The following is an 11,402-nucleotide window of genomic DNA, read 5'->3' as shown; positions in this document are numbered from 1 at the left end:
CATCTCTATACTTAGATTGATAAATGTTTGAACACAGTATTATATAATTCAGCATACATCTCCATACTTAGATTGATAAATGTTTGAACACAGTATTATATAATTCAGCATACATCTCTATACTTAGATTGATAAATGTTTGAACTCAGTAGTATATAACTCAGCATACAGCTCTACTTAAATTGATAAATGTTTGAACACAGTATTATATAACTCAGCATACATCTCAATACATCTCCTTCCTATTTATTTCCTTTGTTCCCATTTATTTTCTTTTCTTTTTATTCTTTTGTTCTGTGGACCCATAATTAGAATGTGCCGTTAAGCAGTAGTCACAGTTGAAACAGCCTGCTGGCCAGGACAGTGTGTTCCCAGGTTTTGTATTTTGGAAACGAGAAGCCAGACTCTTTGGCTCTGAGTGGATCTTAGGAACCTGGGGCGTAATTCTCCATAAGTGGCGCGATGTCCGCCGGCCGGTGCCAAAAACGGCGCAAATCAGTCCTGCATCGCGCCGCCCCAAAGGTGCGGAATTCTCCGCCCCTTGAGCGGCCGAGCCCTAACCTTGAGGGGCAAGGCCCGCGCCGGACTAATTTCCGCCCCGCCAGCTGGCGGGAATGGCCTTTGGTGCCCCGCCAGCTGGCGCGGAAATGACATTGCCAGCCGGCGCATGCGCGGGAGCGTTAGCGGCCGCTCACGGCATCCCCGCGCATGCGCAGTGGAGGGAGTCTCTTCCGCCTCCACCATGGTGGAGACCGTGGCGAAGGCGGAAGGAAAAGAGTGCCCCCACGGCACAGGCCCGCCCGCGGATCGGTGGGCCCCGATCGCGGGCCAGGCCACCATAGGGGCCCCCCGGGGCCAGATCGGCCCACGCACCCCCCCAGGACCCTGGAGCCCGCCCGCCCGCTGGTAAGAGAGGTGGTTTAATCCACGCCGGCGGGACAGGCATTCTAGCAGCGGGACTTCGGCCCATCCGGGCCGGAGAATCGCCGGGGGGGCCCGCCAACCGGCGTGATTCCCGCCCCGCCAAATCTCCGGTGCCAGAGAATTTGGCAACCGGCGGGGGCGGGATTCACGCCAGCCCCCGGCGATTCTCCGACCCGGCGGGGGGTCGTAGAATCTCGCCCCAGGTTTGGAGGCACTCAGTTGGACTGGTTAACTGGCAATCGGTGGGTTGACCAGGGACAGTGTTCTGCCTGACAGCAGTCAGTGATTGTTTCATGTGTGATGCCCTCTGAGAGAACTTAGCAGAAGTATTTAGACCTTGGAAGTGAAAGGAATGCTTTCACTCCCTCTTCCTGCTTGATGAATAGAAAGAACTTTTCTATTGTTCTGAAAGAAGTGAGTGCCTGGCACATCCTTTTCTATAAACCTGAAATGATGCTGCGTCTACAGAACAGATAGATAACCTTGCTGGAGAAAACCATCTCAAGCCCAGAAGGAGGAAGTACCAAACCGAAAGCCTGAACTTTAGAAAGACATTGACTGGAAACCACCCCAGTGTTTCAGAGATCCTTATCCTTTTAATAATATTCTCTTTCCACCACCCTTTCCCCTCTGTGTTTGTCTGTATGTGTGTGTGCGTGTGTAGAGAGAGTGGGGTACGTTAGGAAGTGGGTTTAGCAAAGGGGTAGTAGATAGTTACATTTTCTAATTATAATACTGTACATAATAAAAGTTTCCTTGTGATTTAAAGTTACAAACCTGGTGACTGCAGTTTATTGGCTCAACCAAGGAACTTGGGTATTTTAAGTAAAATCCAGTCTTACTTGTGTTGTGACTCTGGGTCAAGCGGGGCTGGAATTGATCGCGCACTAGGCCATGGTTGACGTGACACTGACTCTTGTTAAACTTTGTGCCTGAATCACCATTCTTACTGACCGCGATCGTCGGCGCAAAATCGACCCTTCGGTGTGTGAGTAGAGGGTTAATGCAGGAAGGTGACCTGTCCCACTCCCTAGGCAGGTCTCATTTACCATCTACTGGTCAATTTCTAGCTCCATGAGTGATAAATGAACTGAGAATGTTGTGCTTATTACAGCTTGTTTAAATCTGCAGCTAATCTGCTTATGAAAAGTGATATGGAGAAACGGATACACAATAATGGTAATCACCAATGTCCTCAAGTGGACAAACGATTGTGTCCTGAAGGTGTGGTTCATTTTGGTCATTGCTTCACATTTGTCTCTCAGAAAATGGATTGGAAAAGTGCTGAGGTAATCTTCATAGTTTATTCAAGTATCTGTTCCTCGATGTTTCTGAACATGACTAAACGCAGAAAGAACCAATCTTCTTGTTTGTACCTGAACAGTTTTAATTCACTCAGTGTGCTCCATCACCTGGGTAATATGATCCACATTATCAGAGACTCATAGAATCCCAACAGTGAAAAGGAGTCCATTCAGCCTATCGAGTCTACGCCGACCCTCCAAAAGACCACTCTAACTGGTCCCTGACTCCCCCGTCCACCCAGCCTTATCCCTGTAACCTCACCTGAACTGCACATCCCTAGACACTAAGGAACAATTTAAAATGGCCAACCCACCTAACCTGCACATCTTTGGAGTGCGGGAAGAAACTAGAGCACCCGGAGGAAACCCACGCAGACACGGGGAGAACGTGCACACTACATACACGCAGTCACCCCAGACAGAATCGAACCCGGGCCCCTGGTGCTGTGAGACAACAGCGTTAACGACTGAAGTGAATTAAAACTCGCAGCCCTTTTGGGGTTACCCTAGATCAGGAGCCCTCCTTCAATAATCACCCGCACTTGAGTTCAAAATAATCACATCGCGCAGTCATTTGTTTCTTGAGTCTGTTAGACCATTATCGTGTGATATTGCATTCTTCCAGATAGTCTTTTAAATCATTCTCAGCTCGGTTGCAGTAATTATTACTTTCTGGTTATTTATTCATGGGATGTGGATGTCAGAGGCTGGGCCAGCCTTTATTGCTCATTCTCTGATTGCCTCTGACGAGGTGGAGGTGAGCTACCTTCTTTAACTGCGGCTTTTTTTCCACGCCAGGATGTTGAGTGTCTTGGAGGGAACTGCCAGGGGGTGATGTTTTCATGTGTCTGCTGTAAGGGATTCAGTGATGGTCAAGGACATAAGATTAGATTGTTGCTTCTTGGAGATGGCCATTGCCTGGCACTTGTGTGGTATGAACATTACTTGGCAGAAGCCATAGATACTACCAACATGAGGTAATGTTGTCGGCCTTTAATTAAATTAAGAGCAGTTTTTAATTAATTTTGTGCTGTCCATGTATATGTGTGAAAAAGCTTTTGGTTAAATGGTTACCTGTTTGCCTGTGACCTTTTCCCCAATTCTATAGTCTAATGTCCTAATTATGTATTAGTTCTACCAAATATCTCCCTGTAATCTGACACACTATTCTCCATGAAACACTGAGGGTAATGAGCTGTGATATTGGACCCCACAGACAATGAAGCTCACTGGTTCATCCATGGACAGGGGTGAGAGTGTTAGAACTGGTCTGAGTGTCGCTGCTTTCAAACAAAATCAAATCAGCACAGCTCCCTGATCCTGGTCACCATCCAGTGCAACTTCCAGCAAAGTGCATGGAGCGGACGTTTAGTGGGAACAGGATTGGGTTCCTGATCTTCAGGTCAAGGGAAGCAAGACTGTCTGTGTGGAGTTTGCAGTTTCTCCCCATGTCTGAGTGGGATCGCTCCGGTTTCCTCCCACAGTCCAAAGATGTGCAGGGTAGGTGGAATGGCCATGCTAAATTTCCCTTAGTGTCCAAAAGGTTAGGTTGGGTTCCGGAGATAAGGTGGGAGGTGTGGGCTTAGGTAGGGTGCTCTTTCAAGGGGCTGGTGCAGACTTGATGGACGCCCCTCCCACCGGAATAAATCCCCAAAACCCACAAGAAACGCCCCTCAGACCCATAAATAAGCCCTCTCCCCTCAGCCCCGCACTTAACACCTGCGGACCTACACCCAATGTCCACCCGGACCTACAAGCAAACCTCCCGAATCCACCATCCTTTAATCCGGGTTCCTCCGACACCTCCCCCTCCCAACAGGCTCTCTGATGCTCTCTCTCCCGTGGACTAGCTGGTAGATATTGGCGACCTTCCCACTCACTGCCAAACTCCACCTGTGAGCTGAGGTTGTCAGGTTCAAGTTTTTGAAAACCTGTTGTAAACTGGTTCAGATATACAATCGGAGGAGGCAGTGATGATGGGACTGCCTTCTAATCAGATGTTACTCTATTGAAATGAGGTTCCCAACCCTCACAGACGGTACGCTGGCGCACTGGTTAGCACTGCTGCCTCACGGCGCCAAGGGCCCGGGTTCGATCCTGGCCCCGGGTCACTGCCCATGAGGAGTTTGCACAGTTCTCCCCGTGTCTGCGTGGGTCTCACCCCCACAACCCAAAGATATGCAGGGTAGGTAGATTGGCATCGCTAAGTTGCCCCTTAATTGGAAAAATAAATAATTGGGTACTCTAAAATTGAGGAAAAACATAGAACTGAACCCATCTATTAAGTTAGAAAACTGATATTTATGGGAGGCAAGGTGGCATAGTGGTTAGCACTGCTGCCTCACAGTGCCAGGAACCCGGTTTTGAACCAACCTCGAGTAACTGTCTGTGTGGAGTTTGCACTTTCTCTCCGTGTCTGCGTGGGTTTCCTCCGGATGCTCCAGTTTCCTCCCACAATGTGAAGTTGTGCAGATTAGCTGCATTGGCCATGCTAATATTGCCCAGCAAGTTAGGTAGGATTGCAGGGATAGGATGGGGGGATTGAGCCTAGGTAGGAGGGCCAGTGCAGACTCAATGGGCGGAATGGCCTCCTTTTGTACTGTAGGGATTCTATGATTCCTGGGCAGGAAGCTGAGCATGTCACTGGAACAGGTCGCGGAAAATATGAACCTCAATCTTGCCGGCGAGAATCTCCTTTTTTACAGTCTCAGGATATTTTCCACCCACATTGTTGTTTGCACTCGTGATGAATGCTGATGCAAAATCGTGACCAGAGCGTTTGAGCTAAAACCCAGCCCAATTTCAGCTGATACACAGAACCTGTTGGAATTTCAATTCGAAGCCACAATACGATTGGTTGCAAGTAATCAGTGTGAATGTGTCCCCATTCACTGACATTTGGAAACAGTCCCAATCAGGAGACCATTGATAAAAAGGGACATAGAGTAAAAACTGTCAGATTAAAGTAAGTAAGGCTCAGTAGTATATAATTCAGCATACATCTCTATACTTAGATTGATAAATGTTTGAACACAGTAGTATATAACTCAGCATACATCTCTATACTTAGATTGATAAATGTTTGAACACAGTAGTATATAACTCAGCATACATCCCTATACTTAGATTGATAAATGTTTGAACACAGTAATATATAACTCAGCATACATCCTCCGGATGCTCCGGTTTCCTCCCACAGTCCAAAGATGTGCAGGTTAGGTGGATTGGCCATGATCAATTGCCCTTAGTGTCCAAAATTGCTCTTAGTGTTGGGTGGGGTTACTGGGTTATGGGGATAGGGTGGAGGTGTTGACCTTGGGTAGGGCGCTCTTTCCAAGAGCCGGTGCAGACTCGATGGGCCGAATGGCCTCCTTCTGCACTGTAAATTCTATGATAAATTCTATGATAATCTATGATAATCTCAATACTTAGATTGATAAATGTTTGAACACAGTAGTATATAACTCAGCATACATCTCTATACTTAGATTGATAAATGTTTGAACAAAGTAGTATATAACTCAGCATACATCTCAATACTTAGATTGATAAATGTTTGAACACAGTAGTATATAACTCAGCATACATCTCCATACTTAGATTGATAAATGTTTGAACACAGTATTATATAATTCAGCATACATCTCTATACTTAGATTGATAAATGTTTGAACACAGTAATATATAACTCAGCATACATCTCTATACTTAGATTGATAAATGTTTCAACACAGTAGTATATAACTCAGCATTCATCTCTATACTTAGATTGATAAATGTTTGAACACAGTAGTATATAATTCAGCATACATCTCTATACTTAGATTGATAAATGTTTGAACACAGTAGTATATAACTCAGCATATATCACTATACTTAGATTGATAAATGTTTGAACACAGTAGTATATAATTCAGCATACATCTCTATACTTAGATTGATAAATGTTTGAACACAGTAATATATAACTCAGCATACATCTCTATACTTAGATTGATAAATGTTTCAACACAGTAGTATATAACTCAGCATTCATCTCTATACTTAGATTGATAAATGTTTGAACACAGTAGTATATAACTCAGCATACATCTCGATACTTAGATTGATAAATGTTTGAACACAGTAGTATATAGCTCAGCATACGTCTCTATGCTTAGATTGACAAATGTTTGAATACAGTAGTATATAACTCAGCATATATCACTATACTTAGATTGATAAATGTTTGAACACAGTAGTATATAACTCAGCATACATCTCTACTTAGACTGATAAATGTTTGAACACAGTAGTATATAATTCAGCATACATCTCTATACTTAGATTGATAAATGTTTGAACACAGTAGTATATAATTCAGCATACATCTCTATACTTAGATTGATAAATGTTTGAACACAGTAGTATATAATTCAGCATACATCTCTATACTTAGATTGATAAATGTTTGAACACAGTAGTATATAACTCAACATACATCTCTGTACTTAGATTGATAAATGTTTGAACACAGTAGTATATAACTCAGCATACATCTCGATACTTAGAATGATAAATGTTTGAACACAGTAGTATATAACTCAGCATACATCTCAACACTTAGATTGATAAATGTTTGAACATCGTATTATCTCATTCAGCATACATCTCTATACTTAGATTGATAAATGTTTGAACACAGTAGTATATAACTCAGCATATATCACTATACTTAGATTGATAAATGTTTGAACACAGTAGTATCTAACTCAGCATACATCTCGATATTTAGATTGATAAATGTTTGAACACAGTAGTATATAACTCAGTATACATCTCGATACTTAGATTGATAAATGTTTGAACAAAGTAGTATATAACTGCCACTCCACTACTGGGCCGATATCTGGGGTTTGAGTATCTGTGTGTGTCTCTCTCCAGCTGGCACTGAAACTTCAGAGGCCAGGGGATGCCGCACTGGGACACCTCCACGGAAGAGAGCACTGAATCAAGCCTGCCGTTTATCCCTAACCGGAAGCCTGAGGCTTATATCACACAGATATCCAGACCCCTACCAATGCCCAGGTGATTCTCTCTCTTGCCGGTGGTGCAACACCCACCCGGTTCCTACTTCGCTGGAGTAGCTTTCCCAAGAGAGAGAATAGGACACTGCTGTTTATTACCTAACCAGCAGCCTGTCCTGAGTGAATCGCTCAAGATGACCCTAGATTCTTGAACCCGGAATTAAGGTGAGGAATATCTTAACAATGACTTGGTCAGAGATCGCTGGTGAGAGATTGAAGAATTTAAACGACTCCAATTATCAGCAAATCAAGGTTTATTGCAAAACCCAGGTCAAAATCATCAAACAGAAGAAATTATAATAAAATCTTAAACTCTAACACAAACTAAGTCTATTCAGAAAGTACTATAACGGACACAACGAAAAATCTTATTGTTACACAGTTTTAGCAATGACACAGAACACAAATCAAGTCCCCTTCCCCAAAGCCTCAACCACTATCAAGGTCAAGGGAGTTTCGCAAGCTGCTGCAGGGTACTTACAGTCACAGGCTGCAGGAGGTCAAGTCAAAGGTGGAGAGGTCAAGCCAAGAGACCCTCAATCGAAACACAGCCCCTTTTATATTCGTTTTACCTGGCCCTTTCCTGTGTTCGGCCAGCCCCTTTTGCATTGAATTGGTAAGGTTTAAAGTTCCCGCTGGTCCCGCCCCCTTTGAGCCGGTCAGAGCTGTCGACTTCCGGGTTTTCCTCCTCCTTTGCGTTGTATCAGTCCAAGTTTAAAGTTCCCGCTGGTCCCGCCCCCTTTGAGCCGGTCAGAGCTGTTTGCTTCCGGGTATTCCTCGCAGGTCCGCTCCTTCGCGTTGTATCAGTCCAAGTTTAAAGTTCCCGCTGGTCCCGCCCCCTTTGAGCCGGTCAGAGCTGTTTGCTTCCGGGTATTCCTCGCAGGTCCGCTCCTTCCAGCCAGGCAGACCTGCCGCGATTTGAATTTGGCGCCGACTCCGCCCCCTCCTTCCAGTGAGTTCCTGCCGGTGGCTTCTGTCAAGATTGGAGTACCTCCCCCAGGTCCGCCTCCAACTTGGTTTTTTCTACCGCTTATCTTCAAGGGGCTTTTCCAGCGCAATGTACTGAGCCCAGACAGTCTGCTTTTTAGGATAACAAGGTTAGGCTCTCTTGTGAAGATTTTCAAAAGGTCTTCCAGCTGCTCCGGAGATGGCTGCTATTCTCACCTTGCTATGTTGATGGGGTGTTAATTGGATTCTGCTCTGGTGGAGGCCAGGTCATTTACATCTGCATGGGGCTATGACCATCCCATTGTCCTGCTTGCAGGCAGGCCCCCTGTGTATTCCCGTGCCCCTTTGTCTGTGTGTTAATCTTATCTCGTTGTCTGGCTCCTTCTTCCTTGTAGCTCCTAGGGGGGGGTTTGTAAATACCTATGCCCCTACTCAGCTCAGCGGACCAAGCCTGCTGGGAAATCTGGTTACGTTCTCTTGGCTGAAAGGTCAGTTTACAGTCTCTGGGTTTTATTCTTGGGCAGTCCAAAAAGGGCCGAATTGCCCGAAAACCTTACAGATGCCCCTTCGATACGTCCCTACCTGCGTGGACCGTATCGACACAGGTGAAGGGCAATCATTTCCTTTTGTGTGGACCGTAGGCCCCCCCTCAACATCATGCGAAACTACACGTCCCAAGACAGTTCCCTTAATTTAGGCTACCCCTGATTTCAATGAAAGGGAAAGACAAGACCATACTTAATTCAAACACACAGTAACATATACACATTTCACCGGAACCCCAAACGTAAGGGTCCCTGTACATATATCACAATCAAGTAACTGAAACCCGCGAATCCATACAACTATTTACATGTGACTCTGTTTATTACACTACGGCTTCTCTTTTGTGGGCTGCACTCCGCGTCTTCTCAAGGACCCGTTGAAGGCTCTTCATTTTTCCTCCGTCGTCGATACCTGCAGCTGAGAGGTTTAGTCCAACTGAGGCGACAGCATAATGTACCCCCTTGTACAACATTTTCTTTGTGGGGACAAACACTAAACCATTCTCAGGCCCCCCTGGTGGTGATCGGACAGTTGTGAGGGTCGATCGGTTGGGCTGTGGGCAGGGGTCGCTTTACCTGAACCAGCAGTTCGGTAGCTTTTACAGTCATCCCTTCCCTGGGCGTTACACATCCCTCCCCACTGCGGTCAATTCATCCCGTTCCCTGGGTTCTGCCACCGCCTAACAAAAGTGATCGATGCCCCTTGTGGACATGCCTTGGTCCCCCCATAAACACAAATAAATGCCCTGGTCAGAAGCCCACCACTTATCCCAGCAAACGGTGATCCTACCCGGTGACCCCGTGATGGTCCGGTAGGTGTTGTTGTCCAGGCGTTCCCAGTCCGAGGACCGATCCCTCATGTCCAGCCTCAGCTTCCTGGGCCACCACCATCTCCCCAAAGGAACGTCCCCCTCACAGGTTAAACACACCCGCCTGCCCTCAGTCACCCTAACCCGGTCAGTCGAAGGACTCTTCTGTCTCGCCTCTGCGGAGTTCTCCCGGTCCCACCATCGCCAAGATCATCAGCAAGCTCCACATCGTCGGGTGCCCCATCTGTAAAACAGACAAAACACATCCTTGCCTCTACAGCCCTACCTACCTTAAAGTGCATGGGTTCTATCCAGCGGCAGCGCAGCTTCCGCTTTGAAGTTGTGAAATCAACATGAAATTGCCGCAGCCTGTCTGTGGTTCTGTGTCCACAGCCCGGCTCCCCCAGGGTCCTAGTGCCTGCTGCTATCCGTCGGCAGCAGCAGCTCCCGCTTTGAAGTTGCCGCAGCCTGTCTGTGGTTCTGTGTCCACAGCCCGGCTCCACCGGGGTCCTAGTGCCTGCTGCTTCATCATTCTACCATTGCACTAGGCGCTTCTGTGATCCCACGATCCTAAATACCCACACACCACTACACCCTAATTAGAACTAGGAGGGGGAAAACGATATATACAATGCCACCCGTCTCCGGGTGGCCAAATTAACCCACGATCCTAAATAATCCACACACCACTACCCACTAATTAGAACTAGGAGGGGGAAAATGATATATACAATGCCACCCGTCTCCGGGTGGCCAAATTAAAACTGGGCCCCGCTAAACTGGGGCAGTTCACCTGTTTGGTCCAACGGCTCGGGCCAGACCGTCCCCTCCCGGGGGTTCGGGCTGCCCCTTGCCTCTCCTTCCCCAACAGGGTTCGGTGACCCCTCAGCGCTCCCTTCTACTCGGGCCCCCTTACTGCGGGACCGGGTTCTAGGGAGGTGTGATGGGGACCATCTTACCGGGGGCTTGGAGACCCGATTGCTCCTTCGTCCCCTGACTGGTTCCCAAGCCCAAGGTGATACCTCCACTTCCTCCGCCTCCTCAGCCTCTATACTAAGGCAGGCCACCTGACCCACAGGTAAGGGCTTGGGAATCGTTACTGTCCCTGGGCTGGGTGCTTGCAGCACTGTCGTTTTCTTTGGGACTGCCCCTTCGGGACAGCACCTTGTCACCGGTTGTGTGACCGTGGAGTCAGGGACCTCCCCCACCGTCGTTAATTCTACGGGGGGTTTCTCCACTACCACCCCCAGTCTTCCCCCCACCTTGCTCTTTCTTGCCCTTATGGGGTGGAACAATTTAAATTGACTGATGTGGCGTTCGCATGGGTCCCACCTTAAGGGATTTAAACTGCAAATAGCCGCTGAGGAAGCCTCCAGAATGGGACCCTGCACCTGGACCGGACCAGGGTCTGGGGCTAGAACTACCCCTGCGCTCCCTTTTTCCTGAGGCTGCTCCCTGGGTAGTCATACGGGTTCTTGTGGTGTGGGTGCGGGCAGGCCCTGGCCCGTTGCCATTGCCACCTGTCCTGAGCCTTGCAAAAGGGCTAAAATTTTACTTATCTCGATGGTTCCCGGGGCAGCTGCTCCTGCCGCCGGGGTCTGACTTTCTACTGCGGGAGCCCTCTCCTGCTTGCTAGGGTTTTTACATTCCCTCTTGAAATGCCCGGCCTTCCCACACCCGTAGCATACCGGTTTCTCGTCGGAGGTCCGGGTGCCCTCATGCTTCCACTCTCTCTTAGGGGCTGCTGGCGCGATTTCATGCACCCTACCCTTAAGGGGCTTGTCCTCACCCCTCTCCCCATTACGA

General features: G+C 47.4%; 1 protein-coding gene across 1 annotated transcript in view; it reads left to right on the top strand.

The window, feature by feature from the left end:
• The first annotated feature begins 2,064 nt into the window (after positions 1–2,064).
• The window catches only part of LOC140387677 (lectin-like), a 161,722-nt gene continuing 152,384 nt past the window's right edge, over positions 2,065–11,402 (top strand). The window contains exon 1 of the mRNA XM_072470871.1: positions 2,065–2,213. Within this exon, the coding sequence (XP_072326972.1) occupies positions 2,067–2,213 (147 nt within the window). The 5' untranslated portion in view covers positions 2,065–2,066. The remainder of the gene's footprint in view (positions 2,214–11,402) is intronic.

Source organism: Scyliorhinus torazame, chromosome 13, assembly GCF_047496885.1.
Source record: "Scyliorhinus torazame isolate Kashiwa2021f chromosome 13, sScyTor2.1, whole genome shotgun sequence".
NCBI lineage: Eukaryota > Metazoa > Chordata > Chondrichthyes > Carcharhiniformes > Scyliorhinidae > Scyliorhinus > Scyliorhinus torazame.
Note: the sequence above shows the minus strand (reverse complement) of the source record. Positions and strands in the feature narration are given on the sequence as shown.